The 15,016-nt window shown below is 39.8% G+C and overlaps 2 protein-coding genes across 4 annotated transcripts in view; one reads left to right on the top strand and one right to left on the bottom strand.

Annotated features, from left to right (window-relative positions):
* The window catches only part of fam184b (family with sequence similarity 184 member B), a 23,543-nt gene extending 17,452 nt beyond the window's left edge, over positions 1-6,091 (top strand). Inside the window, exons 14-18 of one of the 2 annotated variants that reach the window (XM_032531218.1) lie at positions 2,124-2,483; positions 2,582-2,696; positions 3,947-4,054; positions 4,428-4,828; positions 5,474-6,091. In XM_032531218.1, coding sequence (XP_032387109.1) covers positions 2,124-2,483; positions 2,582-2,696; positions 3,947-4,054; positions 4,428-4,828; positions 5,474-5,546 — 1,057 coding nt within the window. In that variant the 3' untranslated portion in view covers positions 5,547-6,091. Of the gene's footprint in view, positions 1-2,123; positions 2,484-2,569; positions 2,697-3,946; positions 4,055-4,427; positions 4,829-5,473 lie in introns of both variants that reach the window. The other variant, XM_032531209.1, reaches the window with a different exon arrangement.
* haspin (histone H3 associated protein kinase) overlaps positions 1-15,016 on the bottom strand; it is a 23,223-nt gene that overhangs the window by 532 nt on the left and 7,675 nt on the right. The window contains exons 5-15 of one of the 2 annotated variants that reach the window (XM_032531239.1): positions 14,272-14,416; positions 13,370-13,521; positions 13,046-13,234; positions 11,510-11,595; positions 11,305-11,367; positions 11,118-11,209; positions 10,904-10,983; positions 9,429-9,517; positions 8,998-9,140; positions 8,787-8,889; positions 8,174-8,408 (exon numbers count right to left, since the gene is read on the bottom strand). In XM_032531239.1, coding sequence (XP_032387130.1) covers positions 8,207-8,408; positions 8,787-8,889; positions 8,998-9,140; positions 9,429-9,517; positions 10,904-10,983; positions 11,118-11,209; positions 11,305-11,367; positions 11,510-11,595; positions 13,046-13,234; positions 13,370-13,521; positions 14,272-14,416 — 1,344 coding nt within the window. In that variant the 3' untranslated portion in view covers positions 8,174-8,206. Of the gene's footprint in view, positions 1-8,013; positions 8,409-8,786; positions 8,890-8,997; positions 9,141-9,428; positions 9,518-10,903; positions 10,984-11,117; positions 11,210-11,304; positions 11,368-11,509; positions 11,596-13,045; positions 13,235-13,369; positions 13,522-14,271; positions 14,417-15,016 lie in introns of those variants that run through there. The other variant, XM_032531230.1, reaches the window with a different exon arrangement.

Genomic DNA, 15,016 nt, shown 5'->3' with positions numbered 1-15,016 from the left:
TACATTTTCAAAATAACAGAAAACTAAAAAATGGCGTCTGCAAAAGTGTGGGCACCCTGCAGAGTTTATAGCATGCACCGCCCCCTTTGGAAAGCTGAGACCTGACAGTGTCATGGATTGTTCTCAATCATCATCTGGAAAGACCAGGTGATGTCAATCTTAAGGTTTTAAATGTCCAGACTCATCTGACCTTGCCCCAACAATCAGCACCATGGGTTCTTCTAAGCAGCTGTCTAGAAAACTGAAACTGAAAATAGTTGATGCTCACAAAGCAGGAGAAGGCTATAAGAAGATAGCAAAGGGTTTTCAGATGCCAATATCCTCTGTTCGGAATGTAATTAAGAAATGGCAGTCATCAGGGACCGTGGAAGTTAAAGCAAGATCTGGAAGACCAAGAAATAGATATATATATATATATAATATATATTTATATATACACAAATATCAGACAGAACAGCTCGCAGGATTGTGAGAAAAGCAACTCAAAACCCACATTTGACTGCACGATCCATCCAGAAAGACCTGGCAGACTCTGGAGTTGTGGTACACCATTCCACTATAAAGAGATACTTTTACAAACATGGTCTTCATGGAAGAGTCATCAGAAGAAAACCTCTTTACGTCCTCACCACAAAAATCAGTGTTTGAGCATAAAGACAAGCTTGATGCATTGTTGAAACAAGTTCTGTGGACCAATGAGGTTCAAATAGAACTTTTTGGCCGCAATGAGCGAAGGTACGTTTGGTAAAGAAAGGGCACAGAATTTAATGAAAAGAACCTCTGGCCAACTGTTAAGCATGGGGGGGGGGGGGGGATCAATCAGCTTTGGGGTTGTCTTGCAGCCAGTGGCCAGGGAACATTCACGAGTTGAAGGAAAAATGGATTCAAAAAAATTACTAACTTGAAGCCATCTGTGAAAAAGCTGAAGTTAAAGAGAGGATGGCTTCTACAAATGAATAATGATCCTAAACACACCTCAAAATCCACGGTGGATTACATCAAGAGGCGTAAACTGAAGGTTTTGCCATGGCCTTCACAACCTCCTGACCTCAACACAATTGAAAATCTATGGATAGACCTTAAAAGAGCAGTGCGTGACAAACAGCCCAGAAATCTCAAAGAACTGGAAGACTTTTGGAAGGAAGAATGGGCGAAGATACCTCAAACAAGAATTGAAGCGTTTCCAAGCTGTGATACTTGCCAAAGGGGGCAGTACAAGGTATTAACTCTGCAGGGTGCCCAAACTTTTGCAGATGCCCTTTTTTTTGTTTTCAGTTATTTTGAAAGTGTAAATGATGGGAATAAAATCTAACTTTTTGTGAAATATTATATGAATGTCTGATCTGTCATTTGATGCCCTTTGGAGATTTTTCCATCTTTTCTTGGCTTCTTTATGCAAATTGATACAAATTTTTACCTGGGGTGCCCAAACTTTTGAGCCCCACTGTAAATACACATTAACACATCTACAGCTCACAAATTAACACGTTATAGCCAAGCCCAGCCATGGTAAGCTTCAGAGCTACTTGTAACATAACCTCACTAGCATAAACAACTACCATTCACTTTATGGTAAGTTAAGCTTAATATTTGTCATATAGACACAAGAGTGGAATCAATCATGTCATGGAACTCTCGGCAGGAAAGTAAATTTCCTAAAATGTAGAACTATCTTTTAAGTACAGAAAAAAGACAACCCAAGCTTTTAAAAACTGTGGGAATTGGCTACATTGTTTTTAATTTCGGCACTCTTTTATTGTTATCCCTGCTTACCAGATGACAAAAGATTTAGGATAATCTTTCACTATAAGGTTGTACATATCTACGTTAAAATTAATTTTAAGGGTTCACTGGAGTATATGACAATGCAGGGCACACATACACTTCTTTTGTGCGTAGTTTGATTGTTGAGGTTTATTATTTACTGGTCTATATGAAAAGTAGTTTACAGTAAATGATAGTAGTGCAGTGAAAAATGGGCCCAATTAGTAGCAGCAGTCCCATCATTATTGATTCACTCATTTTTAACATCTCTTTTTTCTTTATGACAATGGTTTTATTGTACTAAACGGGCCACTTCCATTATTTCTGTCCTTTTTCTTGGATCTGCTGTCCCTTATCAGGTCAGTACAGGAGAATCCTGAAGCTGAAGAGAAAAAAGAAGAGGAAGTCGTAGATTTGCGGAAGAAGAGAGACGCCCAATTGGAAGAAGAAGCACAACGTCTGAAGGAGGAAGTGGAGAAACTGAGGGTGGAGATGGAGAAACTGGAGGAGTCGCAGAAACACTGGGAGGAGAGGAAAGAGGAGGACGTAAAAGAAGAGGAAGTGGACGAGGAGAAGAAGAAGGAACGGGAAGAGGACAAGAGAAGAGACGAGGTGGAGGACATCAGGAGGCAGCACAAGAAGGAGATGCAGAGTTTGGTGTCTGAATACAGCAGCGCCCAGACGCACCTGCAGGCTCGCATAGTGGCTTTGGAGAACGAGTGAGTAGAGGACAAACACGCGGAGATACAGTACACACAGTTTAAAGGGCGGGTATGTGAGAAAAGTGTGTGTGTTTGTGTATATGATTTAACTGCAGACTGCGTGAGCGGGAGGAACGGTGCAGGAGGAGGGAGCCTCGAAGTGATGACCTCCATCTGGGGAGACTTCAGGAGAGACTGACCGAGAGAGACCAGCTCATCAAAAGATTAGTGGTGAGAGTGTACGCACGCATGCACGCACTCAAACACACTTTCAATAACAGAAACTTTGTGCCTTGTACCAACCTTCACCTTGGAAAAAGATGTTTTTTCCTGATTTGAGTTGGAAAAGCTTGTATTGACAGGTGCAGTAAGTGATTCTGCAAAAATATTGTTGAAATTCGATCTCAACTGCTAAAAAGAACCAACCAAAATACAACCTCACCTTCAGAAGATCCACCCCCCCAGATTCACGGACAGATAACTACTGGCCAGCACATTCAAATGCTGCCTCCCGGAGCATTCAGAATAGTTGGAAGTCTGAATGTTTTAGCTCACAGGTATTTGTCTAAAATACGTTCACCCCATTATTTGTTCTGGCCATGTTTAACGTGAAAATCCAACATTATAACATTGTAGATATGGAAAAGCATATTTCCCCTTTATTACAGAAAATAGAGAGCTAGCTGACCGTGAAGAGATATTCACTGAATTTGACAAAAAGTATATTGGATTAACATCACTTACTACACCTTTAAGCAGGATTCTGTATCTTTATTAATCTCAACTCAAGGTCCACTTCTTGCTTTTTGTGTAGCTTTGATTGCATTACACAGTCTTCATTAGCAGATTTAGATTGCCCAGTTTCCATTCATCTGACCACTTGTAGGATTCTTCTCATGCATGTGGAGCTGGGGGTGACCTGGTGACATAGTGGATAGAATGCGTACAGGATGTGTAACATGTAAGAGCAATGTCGCCGGTTTGATTCCCTCCAGGGGATGTTGTTGTTGAACCCCTGTTTCTTGCCCCAATGTTTGTCTCTTAACTGTTGCTATCCAATAAAGGCACAAGGCAAAAAAAAACTACAAAAAAAAAAAAAGTTTGAGTTTGTTCAGGATCGTGAGAAAAGCTCCAGAACTGGCAAGTAGGTGAACCTTGAGTTGAAATCAAATATTGAACCCTCTTAACTGATAAAACAAGCCAGGAAAAATGGTGCAAAATGGCCGGCCATTCAACAGTGTAGTGACCAAGAGTTAAACTAAAATGGGTTATATTTGCCACTCAAAACAAATTCAATTGAAACATTGTGTTCATTAAACCTCAGGGGTCATATTTTCGTAGGCGAGTGCTGTAAGTACCATCTGTGTGGCATGAGGCAGGGTAGCAAACAAGTACACCCTCCAGACACAACTCTTATGAAACAACAACACCAACGGTGAATGAGGCCAATGAAAGTCCTTCCTCATCCTCCTTCCCTCCAGGAAGAGAGGCATCAGCTGCAGCTCCACCCTCCTGTTGCCGGGGACAACAGCACCCTCAGGCTTCGTGACAGCAAGTCCCGCGCCGGGAGTGTCACGCCAACCATGAGGGTGAGTTTGGGTGTTTGCGTGCACAAAACCTTTAGTCAAAATGAGCCTCCTTCCAGCCAGAAGTGCTCACTGGGCCAAAGCCAACTTCTCCCTGACACACTTCCCGATCGACAGTTCGCCAGTCTGTCGTAAAGGCACGCCCCCTCTGTGTAATGTGGCCATGGTTTTAATTACCACTAATAAGAAGAAATTATAAACTAATAACTTGGCTGTTAAATATATGGAGCCATATATGGAGTCTATAGAATGTAAAGCACTTTGATGCAGTCCATATACAAAACTTGAATGGACAAACCATTTTGAGTATTATTATACCAACATCAACGATGCTGGTGTTTAACATCGACTATATGTGAATTTGTCCTCCTAACAGCGGAAGAATGTGGAGTCTCCTCCTCGTGCCACCAGCATCCCCAGTGTCGGTCCTTACAACAGGAGCACCTTCATACCCCCCTCCTCCTCATCGTCTTCCTCCTCCTCTTCCTCAGTCCATCAGCACTCCTCCTCAACCCTCCCCCACCAGTCCACCTCCCAACCTCAGACCACCTTCCACTACTCCACCTCCTCTCTTCCACACAAGCACACCTCCCTCTCCCTTAGCCAACATTCCTCCCCCTCCATCCCTCGCTCCACCAGATCCCGGACTTCCTGCATCCCTCCCACCCCGGCGCCCACCGCCCCGCTCCCCGTCTGCCCCTCATCGCAGACGGGCATCCGCTACGTCTCGCCCTCCTGCCAGGAGCCACATGCACATCTGCAGGCCCAATCAATCAGGTAGAAACATTTTAATATAATATATATATATATATATATATATATATATATATATATATATATATAATATATATATTATCTATATCGACATAAAGAAAAATCAACGTTTTGGCAAACGTCCTTCAGAATAAGATAACCCAGTCCTAAACCCAAAACAAATAATCAAGAAATCAACTAGCACAAATGAAAAAATATTCAATATTAAAGACCAAATAAAATTTTGTGTAATTTTGAATATCTTTCAAGTCACTGTGTGAAAAATAAATCAAAAAAAAAATTAAGGAAATTAGAAAAAACCTTTTTGGGCCACTTTGAACTGGGAAGTATTATTGTCTTTCCAACATATTTTAATGGTTTCAGCCTTTCCTCTGATTGGGCTCTCAAGTTGACTGCCCTGATTTGAAACACCTGTCTTTTAGTGTCTTATCCTGAAAAAACAACAAATCAAAATGATAAATACATCAGCGCTATAAGTGCGCAGCTTTCCCGTTTTCGTCTACCTGCGAGACCGCACCTCACTAGAATAGGTGTGTCAATCGCTCAGTCTTTCACCAGTTTCAAAATAAGCACAATGCTCTGAACCTAAGCATAATGATATATATATTTAAATAGTCAATTTCTGCGTTTTCCCTCTGTGTTTTCTAGAGGCCAGTATCTGGAGCAGAGGGGAACAGAAGGGCTGAAACAGGAGTGGTTCACCAAATACTTCTCCTTCTGAGCACAAAAACACACACACAGCACCTGCAAGTACATTTCCTCAAATACAACTCATTGCTTCTTATACACATCTGTTTTCTTCCCACAGACACAGACAGACAGACACACAGACAGACACACAGACAGACACACAGACACACACACACCACCAGCAAGGCCATCTCAAACATTGCCTCAAAGCTCAACCAAAAAGTGCTTCTCAAACACATGCCTGACCTCTTCTCAGAACATAGGCCTGCCGGATCTTGTTTGTATATTTTGGAATGTCTCCATATCTTTTTTTTTTAATTTTTTAAAGCAGTCTTCCTTTTTAAAAAATGCAACCTTTGCTCAAATCTCATCACATGATTTTTCCAGGCAAACGTACATTTCTTGAAATCCACAACCAAGTGTCTCTTTGAGTATGGAAGCATTCGACGTATTCAATCAAGATCCTCGTCAAAGCGGACACACACGACTTCACCATACCAAAATGATGCTTGTTTCAATGCAAAAATGTATGATAATCTTAATGAACAAATTGAATAAAATATTTTGTTTTTGTAAGTGCATTTTCTTTATACACTGGTTTAACAAAGGAAAGACCAGGATTACATGCACAATTTATCATAGGTATGAAACTAAATGTGGCACCTGTGCCTGCCTGTATTAAGAAGTGCTTGATAGGCATAAATTCCTCAATCAAAGAATGTTTCATTTATATCACATAACACATTTTCTTACAAAAATTGATAAAACAAGCAGTTGGGAATATCTGTTTTGGGTTTAATCATCAAATGAAATATGTAACCAATCAAACTCCCTTGATGCAAAATTCCTAAATTACCAGTATAGCCTAACTGATGGGAATACTGATAGATATTTTGAGAAAAATTACCACATATTAACCGCAACAGTCATATTTTTCTTATTAGCCAACATACAGTATACACCAACTATTGACCAGCAAAAAGCTAATATCTGCTGAAGTATTCTTCATACTCCAATTTCCGTACAGCAGTCCTGTGCGTTGATTTGCAACATTGTTTATAATGGCCTAATACATCACAGTATTAAAAGAATGTCCTCACGATATTGTCATATCCTTTAACCCTGAGATTAGATAAACTTTATTGATCCCTGGCAACTGAAATGTTTAATGATTTAAGTGGTTTGCAAGATAGACACTTATTTGGGGTACAGTGGTGTGCAAAAATGTGGGCATCCCAAATGAGTATCTAAGTGAACAGTAGCTAATCTGACCTCTAAATCCTACAATGTTAAAGATGACACTTTTTTTCTAATTTTAAAAGTTTTACTGTTATGTTTTACATTTTAACAGTTTTAAAATAATAAAAAGGAAAAAGTGTTAAGATACTAAGAGAATGTAGACATGGAGAACCCCTATCCCGCCTGCTGTTCATTACGGCGATAGAACCACTGGCAATAGCGATAAGAACACACCAAAATAGAACAGGCATATCATTTGGACAAGACCCTTGCCTAGTCCTATTTGCAAATGATGTAATAATATTTCTTAAAAAGATGGAAAAATCCATTTCTGACCTATTAGAACTTCTTGATGTATTTGGAAAAATCTCAGGATATAAATTAAACAAATCAAATTGTCAATAATGTTCTTAAATCAATTGGAAAGTAAAAGTCCTCCTAAAATAGCCACATAATTTAAAATGGTATCTAGGCATTCAAATTATCCCATAACTTAAATATATTGTAACCAGTAATTATGAACCATTACTGCAAGAAATTTCAAAGCTACTGGAAAGGTGGACACCCTTACCAATGTCAGTAATAGGGAAAATAAACATCCTCAAGATGAATATACTGGCAAAACTATTGTATATGTTTCAAAATCTTCCACTTCCTCCTCTAAGTGACCTGTTCACTCAACTTAAAAGATTGATTTTTGTGGAATAACAGACGTCCCCGGACACGAGTGCCACTGTTGTATTTACCTTATGACAGAGGGGGACTCAAATGTCCCACCCCTCTCTGGTACTACTGGGCAGCTCCATTAAGAACACTGTTGTTTTACTTCACAGAAAGAGATCCTCCTCCCTGTAAGGAAATGGAGGAACTCCAGCTAAGTTTGCCCCTCCCAGTATACCTGTACTCTGCAACAAAAATCTTTAAAAAGAATACAAAAAACCCTGTTGTGAAAAATTTGATTGTAGTTTGGCATCAAGTTAAAAACTATCTGAGAGAAATGCCCTCTCTCTCTGTCTTCAGCCCGATATGGGGAAATCGAGTACCAATCGAGAACCACTAACCCTCGCCTGAAATTACTACAACTGGTTGATGGAAACGTATATCACTCCAGCTTAACTAAACTTAACAGACATGACAGTGCTACACCTGATGTTTGTATTAAGTGTGAAAAGGAACGTATCTTGACATTGCTTGTTCAACCAACAGCAGACCCCCCCCCAGTGAGAATGCAGTTTATAGAATAATTAATTTATTATCAAAACAGTTGGAAACTACTTTTCTGCCCATCAACTTAATAATAAATCAACAAATCACTTCTGCACAAATCTAGTTAAAAAATCATGTAAACATTTATTGATTAAGAAATGGTTTCTGCATACATTATCTATATCTACGTTGTAACTTCTTTATACTATGTATGTGTGAGCATCCTCACATTTCATGCGTTCAGTACTAGTGAAACATGGGGCAGTTTTGCAGCGCCTCAGTGGCAGAACTGTACTGGAGGACGTTGCCATGGAAACGAGTGAGCTCCTCTCGCATGCCCTTGACCCCCCTCCCTCCTGAGCCCCGGTACTTCATGGAAAGCAGCTTGGAGCACAGGTAGTGGAGCCACAGCACATTGGTATGGGGGTGGTAGTTACACCAGTTGTTTCTGAGACAAAAAGAGCAGCATAGCAATAAATCAGTAATATAATAATTCTGGGACAGTTAGTTTAATTCTGAAAATAAGCAGGAGTAACCACAAAAGACTGATGTCTGCTTCAAGCAATGGTTTGGGAAATGCGCTTATTTATAAAAAAAAGACTTAAATGAAAAGATCGGTCCAACAAATATAATTAATATAACATATTAGTTCAATTCAAATCACTAACAAATCCAATGTTTGCTCGGTTATCCTCTACACATAATCTCTATTATATGTGTAAAATAAGCTCTTATGCATAGTTAAACTGCTCCATGTGGCCCCTTACAGCTTTACATGGCACACTGGCTGTTTCTGAATATGGCTGAGACACATTAACGCACTGACCCATTCTCCTGTCTCATTTGTCTGTAGATTTCAAACTGGTAATCTCCCTGGCCCATGAAAAGCTCCTCATCCTCCGAGATATCACAGGACACAGTCAGACCATCTGGAGAGAACAAAACATATACTTGTTAATTACGCGTCATGATTTTAACAGGGCTACATTTTATGTGCAAAAACATATGACGAGGGAGGTAAAAACTAAATATCTGACCGATTTCGAGTCTGGAGAGAGAATAGTCAATGATGCGAACCAACACCCCTTTAGTTTCCAGAGAGTGGGCTGCTCCATTCAGGAGGAAGCTCCCCGTCTTCTGCTTGGTTGTTTTGACCAGCACGTTGCCCCAGTGGAGGTCCCTGCAGTAAACAACACAGGGGGATAAAAGTTGCTGTTACGAGCCACCAACAGATCCTCCATCACACTGACACCGCATACACACCCAACTGTGCCCTGTACTGGCTAACAACACAAGTTTGATACTGAATTTGAGTATATTAACCGAAGACGGTACCCTTTAACGTTCTAATGCTGGGTTTTACAGGCAGCTTTTTGCAATTGCAACTCTGCAACCGCTCTGCAAATATGAACTCCGTCAACTTTGGCGAACGGGCTATTCATAACATGAAAAGGTCAGAGGACATTACCTGTGTTCAAAGTGTAGCTCCTGCTCAGCAACAGCCAAGGCAGCTGTGACCTGATGAAGGATGCTCTTCGCCACCCCTAAAGACGTCAGCTTGACAACACAATAAAGGCTTGAGTTAAAGACTGCATTTGCACACTCACCCCACAATGGGCTAATAGTTTAGGTGGAAAAAATACTGTTTTTCAAATCAATACAGAAGCTTATCATTCTTTTAGATGCTCAGCTTCTTCTTCAATGTTTCAGCATTATCTTCAACATGCAAATTTAAGGTCTTCATTAAGTCTCTATTCAAGGACTTATTTTTATGCATGCAGTCTATTCATTAATGTTTGAATGCATTGGCAGAGCTGTCCTGTCTATGTGTCTGTCTTTGTCTTGTCTGTGTATTTTGTCATTACCATGTGTTGTGTTATGAAATTACACTATTGTGTGTGTTTCTTCTTTGTCTTATGGTGTCCTATTTTGTATTTTTGATGTCTTGCTATGTGTATATTGTACATTAATTACTACAGTGTTCAATTATTGCATTGCAGGAGCTAATGACAATACTAAACTAGCAAACAAAATTCTTACAATGTGCAATTGTACTGACCCACATCTAGTGTAGAGCCCAACCGATAAAGGATATTTAAGGCCGAAATCAATATCAAATATTTTGTTATTTAAAAATCCGAGATGCCGATATATATTTTTAAAACAAATCCAGAAACGTGTCACATGTTACAATGTTATTTGCATAACATTAGTTATTTGTAGTCATTTATGAGTTCTCACTAAAATAATATAATAATTTGTTTTATTATCACAACAGAGGAACATCAAAATATAAGTTCTGCTAAATAAAATTTATAAAAACACAAACTTAAGATATGAAACTTAAGTCCTTTGAACAAAAACACAATAACAAACAAACAAAAAAATCAGTGTTGCCAGCAGGGACGTTGGAGAGTGCCCTCTGGTGGACAAACTATGCAACGCCAAATGTCATAACATGGTTGACAGTCTGTTTTTATTTTTTAAATATTAATTTATCAGGATAATTTGGCATTATTAAGGATTTTGATTAATGAATGTTTTAAAAATCGGCCATTATAAATGCCATACCGTTAGATTGGGAAATGCTTAACATCAGCCAATAACACTGGCCCGCCGATATATCGGTCAGGCTCTAATCTAGTGTAATAAGAGTAGAGTGTAGTGTTGTTGTAGTAATGTTTCTGTTAGAGGACAGAGTACTTGAAACTCTGACTACAGTAGTAGAACTGGCAAGCATTTTTAACTTAAGTCATTGAAGTTAAGGAGACACACTTGTCTCAGCATACAAAAGAAAACAGTATTTGAAGTTGTATGCGGGGTGTGCTAGCTTCAGCTTTAGACAGCAAGAAACAATCCGAGCAGTTCCTAACATGATTGATGAATGTGCAACACCACTGCAAAACACTGTACAGCACAGAGGGGAGGTATTAGGCAGCCTACCGTTCCATTGCTGTTCTCTAGGTCCATGCCTCCAAACTCAAACTCCAGGATTATGAATAACTGATCCTTTTCAAAGAAATCTAAGCAGAGAGAAAAAGAAAGACCCAATGAAATAGAAAAAACACATAGCCTGGTCTTACGTAGATAGATTTTGGTCAGCCAGTGCGACCTGACGGACATTTGGCAAACGTAAACAGGTGTTTCTGTCACGGACCTGGTCGGTCATTCTCAGAGCCTTTCTTTTGATCGAAGATGTCCCAAGCATTCAAGAAATCTGGAGGGTAGCAGCCCTGAACGCAGTGGAGACTGCGAGGGAACAAGTGAGGTCCCATTAATTAACAACAACAAACAAATGAGACGCTAACAGACAAAAAGACAAAAGACCAAAGAGAGTTGCTTACTCGTTGAGTCCAATAAACCCGTGAGTCTTGTTCTGTAGCTTCTCTTTCAGGCTGCTCAGCTCCCTGGCAGAAAAAAAACACACAAAGTTGTTTAGCTGAACTCTCATGTGGTTTCCAAGGCTCATCATTAGGTGTCCCACCTGATTATAGTAACCCAGCAAATGGAGTAGTGTGAAGTGCAGTTTGTACTTCATATACTACTTACTTTGAGATAATAATCTCATGGAGAATCTCTCCTAAAGTCTTCTGATCCTCTCCATTCACCTTCTCACTGCCCTCTACTGGAATGATCTGTCAAGACAGGAGTCTCTGTTTAACTGCAGAATACACACACATTTTCATCAAACATTTATAACAAATCTTTATCATTGAACTGTGTGCTTTCTTGGCATTTGTCATACCTAGACCAAACAATTTGCAATTTTTTTTTTTATAATGCCATTTTCAATGTCATTTCAATTTAACATAAAATGACTGACCGGTATTTGACATCAACTTTTTGAGGCACTTGTCCTTTGGACAATTACATTTACGTTTCACTTGTCCATGCGCAAAAGTAACTTGTCCTGATAAAGATTTCTCATTTTATAATTTTTTCTTTATGTGTTTTGCTAATGCAGAATTCAAACAAACTGTCAAAAGCATCCAAACACTATCATCATTAGTACAATTCAGTAGAAACAAATGGATCCCAAGAATAGATTACCCCTTCCACAACAAAAAAGGATCTCTAGCTGAGGTTTTACAATAACTTACGAGAAGTGTAGGAGGCAGAAAGCCATCGCTAAATGAGTCACATTAACTTCATCCTTCATCCACACAAAGCACATGGCTATTGCCACGAGTGACATCTGTCACTATTACCATTTTTTTTTTTAAGTCACTGTTCCATTATCTTTTATTGTGACTATTATTACCTTCATTATCACTCTTCATTCTAACCCCAACCGGCCTGTCAGACGCCGCCTACCAAGAGCCTGGGTCTGTCCGAGGTTTCTTCCTAAAGGAAGTTTTTCCTCGTCACTGTCGCACTGTTGCTTGCTCCTGAGGGAACTACTAGAATTGTTGGGTCCTTGTAAATTCTGGAGTGTGGCCTAGACCTACTCTATCTGTAAAGAGTCTCGAGATAACTCGTCATGAATTGATACTATAAATAAAATTGAATTGAATTTGGCTTGTTTTCTGTGAATGATGTGGCGAGGGTGTAACGTTAAGGTGGAGTTAGCAAGCTAACGTTAGCCAACTAACAGCCGCTGGCTTGCTTGCCGGTTCCGCTTTTACGCTGCATCGCTTACAGAGAATGAGCTGAACATTCAAAGCTTCTATTGGGGATTTAGAATTTCTGTTGATGTATTTTGTGATTTTATGTCATAATGATTCTCAAACAAAATCCTCTATTTGAATAAAGTGATGCATCTGATTAAAATGAGTTAGTTTTTTTATTTTTATTAAATCAACTTTCTTTATTATTAAATCAACTTTCTTTAATGAATTTAACTTGTCAGTTTTGTCCATGGTCAAAAGCTCAGGAAAAAGCTAGTTTAGAATATTATGTCAAACATTTCTGTCCAACAGGGAAGCCTACCTTTTTTAAACATACTTTAAACATGGCCAATTAAATTTTAACACTCAACATGTTATATGGTTTAAATAATATTGCACATACATCTTACACAATACAATGCCTAACACACAAAGTAATGCACACACAGAATAAACATATATACACAAACACACATACTTTGAGTGCAACAGTGTCTCCTGAGGCATTGGTGGTGGAGAAGACCTCACCAAAGGTCCCTTCGCCTATCTTTACACATTGTTTCATACGATGAGGGAGAATACACTCCTCCCAGGGCAGAGGGCACTGCTGACCACACTCGGCATACACCTTCTCTGCATCCGACAGATCTCCATCCTCAAACGCAACCTGTGACAAAAGACAGGAGGGAGCAGGTGGCACACATTCACGACAAGTGTAACAACCTATTCACAGTCAAACATCAAGCACGTAGAAAGTACAAAGTTAAAACTTAAAAAATCTTGACGCATATGTGTACTGTACCGTAGAATTGCAGCTCAGCAGCTGTGAACGGAGGTGTTTGGGGAGCGGTGTCCGCAAGGGTGTGGCAAAAAGGTCCTGGCTGATATCCGCCAACTTCACTCTTCTAGGTGAGCCCGACTCTGACGGATGTAAACTGCTCGGAGTGCAAAGCACTTACGAGAGGGAATGAGAGAAGGAAAATTAAAAAAGGACATTGGTGGCTTTAAATGACATTTTAAAATGTCAATGGTCCCAAACAACCAAGGGACAGATTACAATTTAGTAGGGCCAAAGAAAATCTTGGTCGACTTAAATTCTACCTACACTTCAATTGATGGGGGAAACGATCTGCACTCTCTCTCTAAATTACATATATCGGCCACTCCACCTGGTAGCGGTGTGTGTCCACCAAAGCGTTATTCCCTGTCCCTTTTTTTCCCCAACTTTCCAACCGTAGTGGAGTAGGGGTGGGACAAAATCACAAAGACGAACCATCACATCCTACATGTACAAGTGCTGAACAAAAACAACGGAGAAAATAATACTGCTGAAGCGTATATATCTCTCCTCTTTCTTTCTATGTGCTTCAGCTTTCCCTTCATCCAAAGCAAGGGTCAGAGAGAGTACTCTACTTTGTGCCGACATTTTTTACTTCCGCTAATATTCCGGATCATAGCAACCAGACACAACCAAAGCGTCTCAGCTGAAAAAACCTCCGTGCCTCCAAAGCGCTTCCAGCTGGATGTTTTCAGAAGAGTGCCTGGCTTTTTCAGCTGCGAAAAAATGCTTTGGCGGACACGCAGCCTTATGAACTAGCAATTGTCCGACCAATACAAATTTTGCCGGACAAGAGCATATCGACCGACCAACCAACCGACCTGCCAACGGCAGCCCCACAACTTGGTATTGTCTGTGTGTATTACCCATGCCCTTGCGATGAACAGAGAGGGCCGCTTTCAGTCGACTCCAGGTGTGTGTGTTAGGTGTGAAGTCAGCTAACAGAGATGAGAGGTTGAGCCGACTCGCTCTCACCGGGGTGGAGAAATTGATGGTGGTTCCCAACAGCTCCTAAACACAGTAAGGATTTCACAATGTCAATGATGCCACAGCTCCATTTGTCGTCATTTGAAATTCCCCCAAACTTAACATTTAAGTACAGTTGGATGAATTGTAGTAGAACCGAAAACAATACATACTTTAAACCTAAACTGGTTTGAGTGTGTTTAGGTTGGTCCAAAACATAAAACACTGAATATTTTACCTTTAAACTGTTGTAATACCTTGCCGTGCAGATAAGTTGGCGTTTTGTTTGCCCAGGTTGAGAAATTTTATTTATGGCATTCACAGTAATAAAAAATAAAAAAAGATAAGAAAAAAAACTTTGAAACACCCAACAAAATGTACTTTGTTTATACTTGTTAAAGAGAACAATCTATAGACATTCATTCTGCTGCTAAAGTTCTATTGAAGGTAACAGAAACATTCTGTGGTCTGTGGAGTAGCCTTGGCACTTTATCTGGAAAGTGCCCTTATTGCTGCGGTATAGTTCCTAAAATGGACGCGACAAACAAAATCCCATTCACCACCATTGCTCAGGGTGGCTACAGGTATTAACAAGTTAAATTTAAGACTTTTTAATATCAATTCTAAATGAAATTTAAGACCAAA

Source organism: Etheostoma spectabile, chromosome 2, assembly GCF_008692095.1.
Source record: "Etheostoma spectabile isolate EspeVRDwgs_2016 chromosome 2, UIUC_Espe_1.0, whole genome shotgun sequence".
NCBI lineage: Eukaryota > Metazoa > Chordata > Actinopteri > Perciformes > Percidae > Etheostoma > Etheostoma spectabile.
The sequence above is the reverse complement of the archived record's forward strand: the minus strand, read 5'-3'. Positions and strand labels throughout refer to the sequence as shown.